At 43.4% G+C, this 15,928-nt stretch overlaps 1 protein-coding gene across 1 annotated transcript; it reads right to left on the bottom strand.

Annotated features, from left to right (window-relative positions):
• Window positions 1-1,123: 1,123 nt before the first annotated feature.
• Window positions 1,124-15,557, bottom strand: EDEM3 (ER degradation enhancing alpha-mannosidase like protein 3). The gene is made up of 8 exons (XM_033151083.1): window positions 15,297-15,557; window positions 12,054-12,099; window positions 7,963-8,063; window positions 6,693-6,732; window positions 5,736-5,848; window positions 4,442-4,595; window positions 2,607-2,741; window positions 1,124-1,297 (listed from the first exon to the last, which is right to left on the bottom strand). The coding sequence occupies exons 1-8, from the start codon at window positions 15,470-15,472 to the stop codon at window positions 1,124-1,126; spliced, it is 939 nt and encodes a 312-aa protein (XP_033006974.1). The 5' UTR covers window positions 15,473-15,557.
• Between the last annotated feature and the right edge of the window lie 371 nt (window positions 15,558-15,928).

A 15,928-nucleotide genomic window follows, 5' to 3' on the forward strand; every position in this document is an offset into this window, starting at 1 on the left:
GAAGCCGGCCAGCACTCCGACAGGGAAGAAGATGGGGACTGGCAGTCCACTTCACACAGCTTCGCAGGCCTGATCCAGGCCACAGTGTAGTTTAAGGAAATACGTTTCTAGCATTCTGTTCATCTGCATAAAACACTTCCTTCAATGTGCAGTCACGATTCCTTTTATTTGCTCTTCTGCTTGCAGGAGTGTTTGCCCTTCTTTAGATAAAGATGGTTGAACCAAATAAGACTAAGGGGAGCAACAGGTGGAAGCAGCCACAAGTAGCTCATCTTATTTATAGCCCATACATTTAAAAGGTTAACCACTCATTCATTAGGTTGCAGCCTGACAAATCCTAGGTCTCTCGTGACAGGGTCAAGCATACATTGCCTCCCCAGCATGAAAGAGGTTCCAGATTGCATAGATGCTGTAGAGAAATAGCAAAGCCAAGTTTGCAATCTTTGGTTCAGACCACAGTGTATTCTGGGAATTGTAGAAATGTAAGCATGCTGGGAAAGAACGAAATGTAACCTCTTTCTGGAATGTAAAGTGTTCTCTTTAATTGGGGAGGCGCTTCTATTGTTTTATGGTTTCTGCCATGGGAGTGCGAAGCAACACCTGACTTATGGGTTTGGTTCAGCTGAGGTCAGTTGAAAGTTATCAGGCTGATCCTGGGAACAAGAGGGAAGGAAAGTTACAACAACCTCCAGCTGCCTGAGTCTCTTGACATCAAAAGATAAATGGGGAACTGCTTTCTATTGGTCAATCCACTAATTAAAGGTTTATGCTAATAGGTGGATTCTTAGCTGCCCCACGTGGGTGAATGGGTATAATTGATACTCTATTGAGATGACTGAGCTAAACCAGTACGACCACTTGGACGCTCTACTGATTAAGATCCTTGTTTGTAACATCCTAAATTTAATTGTGCAGCCTGGAAAGGATAGGGTTCCCTTTTCCCCTATGCCCCAGGGCTGGCAATCGGACAGACTAAAAAGGGTGGTGGCATCTTACTGTGAATTGATCTGTTGAGGGGTTTGGGAAACAAACCCCCAACAGAACCTCCGCTCCTAGCAACCCAGGGGAGAGGCTGGCTGGTGAGCCAAGTGGTCTCAGAGAGGGTTGAGGAGGGGGAATACCCCTACAGATGCTTACAAATTCCCATTTCTGCATGAGCCACAGAGGGCACACAGTTGCAAAGTGCCATACCTTTGCGGACCCAATCGCCCGTATGAATATTGATAGTGACTCCCACCAAGTTGCTGCTGCGTTGCCTTTTCTCCCAAAGAAAATCAAGTGCCTTCCGTGCATATTCCTGCAGCAAACAAAGCCAACATTTCCGGTTAAATGCTGTTTAAATACAATGGCGAAAATGAAAGGGGTGGGGAATCTGATGCACACAACTGGCATATCAATTCATTCCACATTTATAATTAGAGAGCTCTGAAGTATTTTGCATAGCTAAATTAAGGTATAAGTTGGACCCGCTGAAATCATGGAATTAGGCAACTTACCAATTGATTCCAATGAGTCTACGGAGAGCATAGATTAACATAATCAATGTTAATCACCCAAAAGCAATTCTCTGCTTTCACAATTTTTCCACTCTTCACTGCCAATAATGGCTATTCATTCCTGTTTCCACATACGTCAATGGAGATTCTTTCCATCAGCTGAAACGGCAGCCCTTATAGTTGAAGAACCAGTCATTCTTAAAGACTGGAAGGAAATTACCAAAGTGCCAAATGCACAGCCTTTAGATGTTACTCTGTGTAAATTGTTGCTGTTACAAGCAACTAGGAAATTGCCAAATTACAAGGCCGACCTAAGCCTCACATAATACCCAGAGGTAATAGATAGTAAACAATTCCACAAGCAAAGTTATTAATAATGTAGGGGGGAGAGAGAGAGACTGAATAGCTTAAGGCAATTTGGGTATTTAGGAGAAATCTGAACTGGGGATTTTTGGTCCAGCGTTCAGTCTATTTTGGTACAGTAGAGCAGGGGTGGCCAACTCCCAAGAGACTGCGATCTACTCACAGAGTTAAAAACTGGCAGTGATCTACCCACTTTTGGGGGGTTCAGGTCAAAGAAGCCCTGCTTTGGGGGGCTGCAGGGCAAATAAATTGAGCTTTTCGGGGGGAACCAAAGTTCTTGAGCTACCTGTTGGACGTGCCTGCAGTAGAGCAAAGCTACAAGATTAATGGGGTTGCTATTGTTGAGAATCAATATCAACATAATCAGCACACCATGAGACAGGGAAAAAATTGGTTTCTTCCTTGATGCAAGTGCAATGCACACCATAAATATAAACAACACATGCCAATAAATAGCAGCTTACGGTAGACGAAGGTTAACAATTAAAACATCACAGCAGGCTGCTGCTTATACCATCGAGTTTATGCTAAGATGTTTACAATACTGATTAGAGTGCAACAAACAAGACACTGGTAAGAAAATACACGTTACTGAGCAATCCAAGTACAGAATTTCTGGAATATTTATCACAAAGCCTCAAAATAGACAGAGAAACCATTTACTGAACTCCTATATCACGGATTTTGTTACACTAACAGAAGTTATAAAGTAAACAAGGAATGATGAATTATAACCCGTATTCAAACCTCAAATATTGATGCTCCTGTGAAGCGGCTCAGAGCAGCAAACTCCAAGATCAAGGTACCTGCACAAGCTGTACAAGTGTCAGTCTCTGTTCCTGTTCGAGCTTCTGGACTCCTTACACCAAATTTTAAGTTAACCTAGAAGAAAAGGCACCAAAACCTTTTACCACTACAGTAGTAAATTAAGCAGATCATTGGTAGATAAAACGCAACTTATGAAAACTGCAAGAAAAACACGTTCCTTGAGTTCTGGATAGAGTTTAAAAGCAAAGTACCCGAGGCACCAGGAACAGTTGGTAAGCTGGCTTTCAGACAAATGTCAGAATTTGGTGCCATACATACACAAACTGACTTTATACAAACTACCAAAGTTAACATTAATCCTTAAGGTTTCCATTACCTGACAATATGGACCAAGACATCTTGACAAACACAAAAGTGCAACGTTCAAAACATATATATTTGTTGGCATCGTGTAAAGTGTGTTAGGCTTTAGACACGAGAATGCTTGCACATATTTTATGTGATCTAGACTAAAATAGGAATGCTAACAGTACACTTCCAGATGACTATTTTAAAGCAACTTTCATGGCTAAGCATGTAGCTTACCACCTATAGACTATGGCCATAACTTAGGGCTGCCGTATTTCAAACAGTGAAAATCTGGACAAGACAGTTGTTGAACTTGCTTGGGGGTGGGGGGCAAAGTTGTTGACCTTTTTTGAGCTATTTTTGTGGGAAATCAGCAAAAATGACACCGACAACATGGGTTGCCATACATCCGTATTTTCCCAAACATTTTGCCAATTTACACCCGGACACTGCTGCCACCTGCATAATCATAGCTATAATCATTTCTGAAGTTTGAAGCAACAGTTCCCAACACTGAAATCTCTGGTGCTTTGAGTTCAAGAACAGCTTGCCATTTAGAGTGGAGAGAACAAGAAGTTCACAAAGTAAACTCTGGCAGTATTCCTGACTTTCATGCATACAGTGTGCTTGGAACAGAGCACTTGAAAATTATTTAATAAAGGGCACAAGAGAGAAATGGTGGCAATTGTTTTAAATACGAAATAAGCTACAAACAGAATTAGCTGGTACCGTATGCTTCTTAACAGATTTACATCTTGCAATCAAGAGTTATGAAAATATACTATGGGATAGTTCAGTCAGTAGAGCATGAGACTCTTGCTCTTAGGGTCATGGGTTCAAACCCCACTGTCAGGGAACTGTCCGTGGCTCAGCGCAGGGTGGTGGAAGGGCTCTTGGGATGCTACAGAGAGCTTCAGCCCCACCTGACCAGTAGCACCTCCTCGTCCAGCAGAGGGAGCAGCGAGGTCTCCAGTGGGGAGGGGCAGGCAGCTCAGGAGCTGGAGAGCCGAGGCTCTGGAGATGTTGGAGAGACCCTGCACTCCTCTCGCTCAGCGGGCAAGGAGGGAGACACGCTATTTCCGTCGCCCCAAGTACGCAGAGGTGTTAAACGAAAAGAGGGGAGGCGGAGATTTCGTATACCGAAACTCTTATGTTGGGGTCAGAACCGGATTCTGCAGACGGTTGATACAGACATGAACTTTTGAGCTCTGCACTGTACATAGTATGTACAATAAAACTACTAAAGAAACGGCTGGAATATTGCCTGGTTTCTCATCAGCAACCATCCAAGGACCTTACACCCACATTGGGCAAAATATTCCTACATTGCAGCAGGGGGTTGGACTAGATGATCCTTCGGATCCCTTCCAACACTACAATTCTAGGATTCTATGAGAATTTACTGTATATCTAAATCAACAAGAAATAAAATTATCAAGCGCCCTCACAATACATTATATACTTACTCGTGGATATGGGAGACCGCTGGTGGTGTTAAAAGCTGGCAAAAGCTTGTAGCCCAACTGTTTTGCCATATGCAGAAGTTCTCCATTGTACCATTGCATATCTTCGCCCTTCTCTTTCAGCATGATTGCTACCGAGTGCCCACCTAAAAGACCTCTAAATACACGGAAAGGACAACAATAAAATTCAGCACATAAAAATGCCGAGCTCAAACGTGGAAATGCTTAAGGGATGGTGCAAAACATTTAAACATTAGCACTTCATCAACTGAGGCTGGCATTGACCCCAGATATTACTGCAGCAGGGCAGAACAGCAGATGGGGAGGAAGGACTATATCTCCCCGCAAACTGTTTCCTTAAACTGTGGTTAGCACATTTATTTCACTTATTTATTACGTTTCCCATTCCCTTCCAGGAGTTCAAGGTGGTGTACAGAGTTGCGCACCCCCATTTTATCTTCAGAACAACCCTGTGAGGTAGGTGAGGCTGAGATGGACAGTGACTGACCCTAGATCAACCAGTGAACTTCCTGGCCGAGTGGGGATTCGAACCCCCATCTCCTAGCTCATAAACCAACACCCTAACCATTACACAACACGATCTGCATCAGTTCCAAATGTATGTAAGCCGAGTAGCAGAGAATAAAGTCAACAGGTCTAAATGCTCTTCACTTCTGGAGAAGACGTTTAAAGTGGGGCTAGGTATATACTGCCATTCCACTGGAATGTAGAAATCCTGCAAAATATGCAGTATAGAATGTAGCTTCCTGAGAACTTAAGAAAAGCTGTGCCAGGTTAGACTAAAAGCCAACATTAGTGCAGGATCTGGTATCGTACAGTAACCGACCAGGTATCTGTAAGAAAGCAGTACAGAAGGGCAAAAGCTCGCTCTTGCTAGTTTTATCCTACATGAATTTGTCTAATTCCCCTTTAAAGCCATCCAAATCTTGGTCCATCTCAGCTTTTAGGTCTTTAACTTATCTAGTCCTTATGCAGACATTTCCCACAAGTATGTGGGAAATGCCTGCGGTATAGATTATTTCAGCTATCAAACTTTCACCAAAGGACACTTCTAAGGATTGGCGCATACAAGGTTGCGGCTAAGTGGAGATGAACGCAGGAAAAGCTAGAACTAAAACTTATGCTGCATGTTTCTTAAGGTAACAGATGCACAATTTCTATTATTCTTAAACACTTATGGAACAGGCATATTCACCTCCGACTAAAAAGCAGCACAGAAAGTACCACAACTCGACAAACTGAAACGTGGTTTATTTTCCTCTGGTGTCAAACTTACCCAAGGACTCTTATGTTAGTTTCAAACACTGATACTACAACATCGTTGTCTAAATTAACATCTCGGATCACTTTTTTGACAGCCTCTTCAAACTCTTTGGTTTTATTTAACACCTGCAAAACAAAAATTAGCTGTAAACAATTTGAACCCCCCTGCTGTGAAACTTATTAATGAAGAGGTAATTACAGGTATACTCCCAAACCGGACAACTGACTTTTTGGCAGGTTTCAAACTTCCAGTCTATTACACAAGACCTATAAGGTCGCTTGGATCTGGGGAAACTGTACTCGTGGGAAATTGAACCTTACCTCCAGAGGTCAACTTATGTAGCTAAATAAACGAATCAGGAATGTGGATGTTAGGCACATGATCAATTCATCATCCGATACATTCCACATTCTGAGCTGGCAGCTCCACTCATATTTACCATGCCACTCACTGCTAAACCCACTTTCAGACGTTTTGTAATGGCGCAATTAAGTGTGGGCTGAATTGCAAGGTGGGTGTAGGGAGAAGGGAAATTAACCACACATATTTCGAAAGAGCCCACAGTTCCTGCTGAGTCATCCAGGTCTGTGAGGGCAAAAAGAAATAGAATGTGCAAAAGAAGCAAGGAGGTGATGCAAGCAGAAAGAGATCAAGTACAAGTTGACAGGAGAGTTCCTGGTATGGAAGTGGAGAAGGCGATACAGAGCAAGCAGGCTGGCCAGGTCTCACAGACTCACTTTTATTGTCCAAGGCTGGTCCTAACTCTGAGACTATCAGGGAACCACTTTTTATTTGCAATACAATGCGGAAACCCTTTTTCTTCATAATAATAAAGGCCTCTAAAGCCATCTGATTAGACTTAAACCATAAGTTACACACACACACACACACACACACACACACGTGTCAAAGAATTTACTTCCAAAAAATGGAAGTGCAAGTATAACATTCAGAAGGGACCCAACTTACCACAAGAGTGTCCAAAGTATCAATCAGTGTCAGTGAAAACCTGAGCAGGGGAGAAGCAAGCCCAAGAACACATTAGATCGCAGTACACTTCATCTGTAGCGACCGCAAAACATCCAAAAAACAGCATGACACGTTATTACTAACAAAGAAGACATCCGTTTGAATGGAGAAGTTCCGGCGCAAAGGAGCCAGAACTTCAATGTGCATGTTTTGAGCGTGCAAGAGGAACAAAGCTAGCGCTCTCTTCATAGTCCTCACACCTAGTGAAACAAGATGCTGCCTGCAATTCTTGTATTTTCTGTGTAGCTTCAAGGCCATTACACATCGGTACCTGCCCACTCCCACTGCTGCCACAGATTTCAGAAATCCAAAATTTTTAGTATCCACTTTTTAGGCCAAATGTGCAAAAGTTTACCACATATTTGGTGTATGCAGTTCTATCCAAATAAGTACTACAAAGGAAGTAAGATAAAAAGGTAAAGGACCCCCGGACGGTTAAGTCCAGTCAAAGGCGACTATGGGGTTGTGGCACATCTCGCTTTCAGGCCGAGGGAACCAGTGTTTGTCCACAACCAGCGTTCCGGGTCATGTGGCCAGCAGGACTAATCTGCTTCTGGCGCAACGGGAAACTGTGACGGAAACCAGAGCGCATGGAAACAGCGTTTACCTTCCTGCCACAGCGCTAACTATTTACCGGTATCTGCTTGCACTGGTGTGCTTTCTGAATGCTAGGTTGGCAGGAGCTGGGACAGAGCAATAGGAGCTCACTCCATCATGGGGATTCGAACCGCCGACCTTCTGATTGGCAAGCCCAAGAGGCTCAGTGGTTTAGACCATAAAGGAACAACTCCAACTTATTCTAAAGTAAAGTAAACAACTCCAACTTATTCTAGCCATGAAGCAATATAGCTAGAAGGAAGGAGGGAGTGGCATTGACCTATGGCTCCGCAATACAAACTTCGCAAGCTGTGTGGGCATGGGAGGAGAGTTTTGCTCTACTTCCAACAAAAGCCTTCCCAAATAGATCCTGCTTATGCAATCTTTTGTGGCAAAAAAGGACTGCATGGGCAGGGCCCACTTCACAACGAAGATTCAACAAAGTGCCTGGGTCCAGGAGTTATTTCCACATTATTATATCCAAAGACTGTGGAAATGAATGCATTTGCCTGTGTGTTTCTTTATAAGGCGTGTGGGGCTGTGTTTCTACAGCACCACACCTGAAACAAGATTTTGCTGTTTCATATAACTAGAATTATTTCGAAGTACTAACTTTCCCAAGGCATCGTCCACATCTCCACGACTTGGTTCTTGACCACGAACTCTTCCACGGCAAGTTAAAGGCATGAGCTCGTCGGCTGGGTAGGCATGTTCCTGTTTAATGCAAATAAAGTGGAAAGAGTATGCTGAAATTTGGGGTACATTGGTGGTTAGGGAACAACAAAATGGATGTGATTACTGAAACATACATGTATAAACATATGCAAGTGTGTGTGTGTGTGTGTGTGTATATATATATATATATATATATATATATATATATATATATATATATATATATATAAAAAACAAAATATAAGTTACCCAAGCTGTGGCCACTGTATTAACAATGAAGTTCTCCCAATAATACAGATACTGACGGATGAGATCTCTAACTTTGTATCTCATTTCATATTTCTTTGGAAGAAAATAGGAGCATTTGTAACTCCTTAGCATCACCCCATAGCAGTGTGGAAAATTCAACGTTGGTGCAAGGTTACGAGCCTTGTGCAATTCTTTATAAAACCCCAATGGAAAACCGCTATTTTTGGGCTGCAATCCTAACCCACAGAACTCAGTGAAACATATAATCAACTAGACGTGTGGGACTGCACTGTTAACTACAGGTAGAAAGCTTCCTGTTATATACTGTGTTTAATAATGGGAACATCGGTTATATTTTGCTATGTAGCAGATATACCCTCAAAACAAAACAAAATTAAAGCAACAGTAAAAATCAGCACTTTATGGCAGCCTGCAGAACACGTCACTACCATACCGTCTGATAAAGTTCAACTCCATAATCTCGCTTGCCAGGTTCACAAACACAAGAAATACAATTTGTTTATTTAATATCCTAGTATACGTGGCAAATACATATCCTTGTGACTAAAAGCTTCCAGGATATGCCAAGTCATGCTTCCACATAACCCAAACATTTCATGCTACAAATGTAGAACAGAAAGCCACCGTTTCCCTGCAAAAAGAACAATCCCACCTCACTATGTTTCCTCACATTGTTTCCAGCCCACAACAGAAGTTCAGTTTTAAAGTCTACTGAAGGACATTTCCTAACACCTTATACATAATGGACTTCATTGTGTTGCTATACTACCCTTCATTAGAGGATCACAAAGCGGTTTACAATATAAAAACACAAAAATACACAACATAGTAACAAACAAAAACAACAGCCTTGCAACACACAGTTTAAAAGGCCATAGACAGTTTAACAAATGGGGTTCAAATCTGCACCACTGTCTCAAAGACTGCATTTTATTCCTAAACACATAACCACAGACCATCATTTATGTAAACTGTACATGAGTAAAAAGCACTGCCTGTGTCTACAAGTATGCACAAGCAGGTCACAAAGCCAATACACAACAACCACAAACAATTAATAAGCTGCTATATGCACTTGTATTTCACACCAAGTAATGTAAATTTGAATTCCATTGCTCCTTCTTTACAATCCCACACTCTAATTCAGATTCAGTACTTTGACCACTGTTGCTTATTGCCAAACTGTAGTGATCTATGTACAAGGAGATGATATCAGCAGCAGATTTAGGGGAACTCTGAGGTTTGCAAAAAAATATTTGGTAAAAAACACGGTTAGTACAATCAGTGCCCACATAAAATTGACTGTTGAGAGCATAAACTGGACAACCAGAGGGTTGGGTTTTTTCCGGAGAGGTAGTGGACTGGAGGGACTAGAAAACAAAGCCTGAGAAAGAGAAAGGTCTATAAACACCATCTAAATGTGCAGAGAGGAAATTTTCTGGTTTATACGGAGGAATTATTTTTATGTGTTCCCAAGAACAGAAGCAAAATTCATCCACATAAATAAAAGGACAGAGCCATGATTTTGAAGTAGCTGGGAGAGGGCACCAGTGTGTGCATTCTATGCTCAGAAGACATGGTGCGGCTGGAAACCTGAACAGTAGCAATCATCTCTGCAACATTTTGTTGTTGCAGAGGCCCACTTGAACTAGCTACATGCTCCAAGTGCTTTTTATACACTGGGTCAATAATGTTTACCATACCCCTGTAATAAGATTACTATTGCCCTCACTGAACAGAGGCGTAATAAAAAGAATAGTGGCTTGCCCTAGCATGTGGAGAAATTGTGGGAGGAGTGAGATTTCAACCAGGAACTTGCTGGATCACAGAGCTTGCAGTCCCAGGTACCTGTTGGGTTTCTATATCCTCTCGCTGTGCAGTCACAAGACTGTGTTTACACATTACAGCACAGACTGTTGGAATAACGGGGAACGGATGTTGCTGTAACTGGTTTCCTGTTGGTTGTTGTACTTTCTTCTTTGGATTTCTCTCACAGAGAGGAGACATGTTTTCTTTACTCTGTCTTTTTCGTTAGTAATAAAAGTAGCTAGTAGCACATATCTCTGCCTCATTCCGCTTTTATTTGACTCTGCAAGATATCAGAAGATGTGCTAGGTGTCTAGGCTAAGGCATGGGTCATTAAACGTCGGGGCCACTGCTTCAGAACTGCCTGACGGAAGACAGGCTGGAAACGTTCCTGCGTTTTGCATGGGGGGGTCGTCTTCTCTCCCCCCCCCCCGACGTGCCAACAATACCTGTGCCATGCTAGTTGTTATCAGAACATAAGGTTACCTTATCAGAACATAACTTATCAAACTGCCCTTGTTAGCTAGGCAGACAGGTGTTTTCCCTTTGCTATAGTTCTCACCTATAAAATGAGGATCATCTACATCACAAGGATCTTGAAAGGATACAAATAGCATCCCTAAAATGTTAAGTGCTCTGCTGGGTTTTAAAAAACTACTATTGGCATTATTTATAAGTTTTATGTAGATTAGTCAATTCTCACATCTATTAACTGTAGAACAGTTAATAGATGTGAGACTTAGGTGTGTACAAGCAGCTCTCAAGAGATAGCTATTTAAGCAGATGCAAGTTGCCCCAAGGGATAGCTCAGTTGGTAGAGCATGACTCTTAATCTCAGGGCTGTGGGTTCAAGCCCCGCATTGGGCAAAGGATTCCTGCATTGCAGGACTAGATGATCCTCATGGTCCCTTCCAACAAGATGATTCTACGATCTATGATCTAAGTGGCATCAAAAAGCAAATACAAAAACCCTGCAGTAATCACACTATGACAAATTCACAGATTTGTTGTATTCTATGGCTGAATTTTGACAGCACACTAAATCCATGGTTGATGCAAACCATAGTCCATCATTTGAGATTCCTAATATTTACAAACTAAGGTTTAAAGCAGTTTCTCTGCGTTCATTTTTCTTCCAGCTGTGGAGCAACAGTCACAACTACAATTTAATTCAGATATCATGCCAAACTGTAAGGACATGCTGATCCATCTCAAAACAAGTTTCCAATTTCAGTCTGCTAGCTAGTCTGTGAATACAGACATTACACCAAACCACAACTATGCTCTCTCAACCATGGTTTAGTGTAACAACTAAATCAGGTGCATAAGTACTTATAGCTGTGACATTGCAGACCAAACTCAGAAGTAAATCCTATTAAGACTATGCATATCCTCCTTGTGGTCTAGGAGTGTCACTTAACAGCAACTGAACTTGCTTCCATATAGGATTAGAACACAAGATTAAAATCCTAAAAAATAAAATAATGAAGTTCATCACCTATTGACCATATGTTTATACCTTATGTACGTATCTCTCAGAATGGCCTGGTTCACACATCACATTAAACCATAGTATAATGTAAACTATGCTTCAATATGAACAAACAGCATGTGGCTGCAAGATGCTGGCTGCAAGTCTGACTTGTTCTGTCATCTGAACCTAGGCTTGTACTTTATTTCCCCAGAACAAACCACAAGCAGTGAGTGAAGAGCAAATTGTGGTTCTCTTCAAACATGCCACAAGGATGTGCTTTGACTCTGGATTATTTGTCGGTGTCACGGTGGCAGTAGGAGCACAGCGGGAACTTTGGAGCACCATGGACCAGAACACTGCTCAGCCACAGATATCTTAGTTTGTTGTAAGCTATGGCTTAATGTGATATGTCAAGTGGGACACTGAGTCAAGGTAGAAGGAAGCAATTATTTAAAAGTACATATAGTCATTTTACTCACCATGTAATTACTATAGGCATGATCAAACATTTCCACTACTTGATTCCTGCAGAAGAGACAAAGCAAAAATGATTTAGCTGGTCAAGCAAAACCTTCTCTGACCATGAGGTTTAAACAGAAACAATTCATCACATTTAGGTCAAGCAGAGCACTGTTGCACCAACCTCAGTCCACCCTCATCTACCTGCCTTTCTTACTTTCAACCATACCAGGTTTGTGGCACTGCCTGTCACTTTCTGCTTCCTGAACTGTTGCCCCTATATACCTCAATAGGGAGGATGATGGAAGCAAACCTGGAATCCATTTGCTTTGCCTGTCATTGGCTCTGGCTCCATGTACTGATCGGCCTCCCTGCCTTCCACCCTACCAGTCTCAGTGGGCATCAGCAACCACTGCACCAAGAGGTTTTTAAAAACTGTCAACATGCAGTAAACAAGATACTTAGACTCTTATCAGTCATAATTTGTCAGTTTGGGATAATAATACTACCTAAAGCTGCAATGTATTGTAAAAGACAAAGTATATTCAGTTAAAACCCAGCAAGGCAAATGATAGGGATGATAGCAGTTGTAATTCAGAATATCTAAACTTCTAAAGGGAATCAGGTTGGGGAAGGTTGGCGGAACTGAAATTATGGCTTGCAAAATGTAGGAAAAGATCCTTGCTTATTTCCTCTAATTACTAAAGAAGGCATAAGTGAAAGGGTATGTCTGAAAATGGGAGGGTGCAGTCCCACTTGGAATGATTAGCATAGCTTCCTGGGCCCTCCAGGAACTCAGCTAGATTGGTAAAGAAAAAGCATTTTACATGCGTTGTATATGAGATATAACACTGTGACACCAGATGGCGCTGTGGAGTCCTGTCTTTCCCTACCAGATTTCCCTGTATGAGCTTACAAAGCATTTAACTGACTCACTTCTTTGATGTGTCTAGATCCAGCGCAGCTTATTCACATGGCTTTTATTTCCCAGTGATGCCAATCACAAGAATTTCAATGCACGCCTATAATCTACTGGGCCATTTTAATCCATTTCATTTTCCTATGCCCTGTATCTAAGAATAAGTACTAGAAGCTCACCCATTTTGCCCTAGCTATTTTTCAGAAAGGCACATGTCGGGAAAGTCTGTTGCCAACAGTAGCCACAAATAATGAACCAACACTGAATATTTGCATAACTTGTCCAAGGTAGGAAGTGTGATGGTTGGCATATTTCACACTGAAAGTCTCAGAAAAATCCCACAGGTTATTGTCAGTGCTTCCACCTTTACCTCCTTTGCTTTCACAGCAGGTTTTAAAGAAAATGCATGAGACAGAAAACATTCGTAGCTCTGCTCTTTGTGTGTGTCTCTTCGCAATCCTGAAATGATCACGTGCAGCATCACATGCCCTTTCTTTAAGTACCTTATCTGTCCTGCCCCCTTCCTCACCTTGAACAATAAATTTAAAAATATAAACACAAATAAAACATAAAAACAATTTGGAGAAAGAAATTTCATATACAAGCTTTTAATCCTTTATTTTAATAATTCACCTTGTCAGCAATCATTGTTCTATTTACGGACAATTTATTACTGCAAGTAAACATACACAGAACTTTTACAGAAGCAATAAATGCTTTGTATCTCTATCAGCTGGATGAATACAGAGGCACTTTTCATACCAGCTGCCAAATTGGCTGCTTTGCCAGCTGTACTGCTCTAGCAGACCAGGCTACAAAACAGGAAAACCCCAGTTCATGGGGTTCATGATTTGCTAAATCAGACCAAAGGTCCACACACTCTTATTTCCCACAGTAACCCACCAGGATGAGCCTCAAATAGCTAACAACAGATACTTCACATAACATGCCTCCCAAGATTAGACCAGGGGTCCCCAAACTAAGGCCCGGGGGCCAATGCGGCCCAATCGCCTTCTAAATCTGGCCCGCGGACGGTCCGGGAATCAGCATGTTTTTACATGAGTAGAATGCGTCCTTTTATTTAAAATGCATCTCTGGGTTATTTGCGGGGCATAGGAAATTGTTCATATATATTTTTTTTCAAAATATAGTCTGGCCCCCCACAAGGTCTGAGGGACAGTGCACCGGCCCCCTGCTGAAAAAGTTTGCTGACCCCTGAATTAGACCTTCACTCCCCTTGGAAATGCTAACTTATTTTTCACGAACTTTCAGATCAAGCATGTGTAGCTGTCTACTGTAAGCTAAGCCTCAACCCTCAAACAGTATATGCCTATGTAGACAAATGAGCAAGTGCTCATTTGTAAAAAAAAAACCCAAGCAAAGTAGCAAGAGAGTCACAAAGTACTTATAGTCTGAGTAGACTGTTCAACTCTGGAGAATTTTGCATAATGAAATAGAAAAGCTGTAAGAGGAAAGCTTCCTTGCACCACCACCAAACCAACTCTGAGTTGTACCTGAAGAATAACATTTATTTATAAAATGGGCAGTTTTGGTGGAGATCAACTTCTTGCCACTCTTGATTTGAGATAAAACCTATAATCTCGGACTTACTGGCCTAGTCACCTATAACAAACAGGAACTCCCTCTTGGCGACCAGGCAGGGAGGAGAAAAGAGAGGCTGAAAGGAGGAAGAGAAGTGACCAAAGACTAATAAAACACGTTTACAGTCTACCAAGCCAAGGGGGCTTTATTTGCAACGCTTTCTGGGCCCTCTTCTCAACACACGTAGCTTTATCTTGCAGCCTGCTCTTTGTTAGTGACACACTTATTATTATTCCTCCGTAAAGCGTGGAGACTCTTCAACCTCAGGGTCGTGGGTTCGAGATCGCAGGGGGTTGGACTGCATGACCCTCGGGACCCCTTCCTTCCCAACTCTATGATTCTAAGAATGAAAGCAAACCATGTCGGATTCGCCTTTTCACTGACTACGAGACCCATGAACACGGAGACTCGTTTGACGCAGGCTCTCTCCTTCCTCGGAGGTTTTTAAGGGTTGGATGGCCGCCTGCCAGAAACGACTTGAGTTGAGATTCCTGCGTTGCAGGGGGGGTTGGGCTAGATGACCCTCGGGGTCCCTTCCCAACCCTAATAGCAGCTGAAAGAACCATAAGGAGAAGCCGGGCTCGGGACTCGCCTTTCCTCCCAACCTCGGCAGGAAGGGTTGGGTGACAGGCCAAGTAAGCACCGCCAATTCCCTGACAGGGCGACCTGCCCGGGGGCGGAACAAGGCCGGCGACCAGGTGGGCCCACCGCTCCCTCCCGCCCATGGCGCCGCCGCTCTTACCCGAGGCGCCGCTTCTCCTCCCTGCCCATGGCCTGCACGGCCGGGGCTGCCGCCAGTACCGAGGACGCGGAGAGGAGGCCCAAGGCCAGCAGTTTCCAGCCAGCCCAGCGGCCTGCAGAGGAGTCGCCGCCTCCGCCGTCGCTCCTTCCCTCGCCGCCAACCGCTACTCCGCTCATGGCGGCAGCTGCCTCGCTAGGCCCGGCTCTGTGCCATCCCTTCAGCGGTGGTGCTACTGCTGCCGCCGCCGCCGCGACATAAGAAGGGACCGGCCCTTTTTTCTTTTTTTGCTCCCCCTCCCGCCCTTCTCCGTCGTAGCCAAGGAAACCGAGATCCGGCCTCTAGGCCGCTTCCGGGTTTTCCTTTCCGGCCACGTGACCCTCGCGCCGCTTGCCAGCCAGTGGGGAGGAAGGGTTCGCGTCACGTGGCGGCGGAGCGAACGCGCACCCGCATGCAGAGACGTGGCCCGAACGCGCGGTGCGCGCGCAACGGACGCAGCCGCCTCTTTTTTCAGGCCCCGCCCCCAGGCTTGAACGTGACATGTCACGCACCGAGATTTTAAAAAAGGGAAGAGTAGCCGATCCGTCTTGTCCTGAGTGGGACTTGCGAGGCGCGTTTGCAGCGTTTTCCTCGGG

The sequence above is a fragment of the Lacerta agilis genome, chromosome 6, assembly GCF_009819535.1.
Source record: "Lacerta agilis isolate rLacAgi1 chromosome 6, rLacAgi1.pri, whole genome shotgun sequence".
NCBI lineage: Eukaryota > Metazoa > Chordata > Lepidosauria > Squamata > Lacertidae > Lacerta > Lacerta agilis.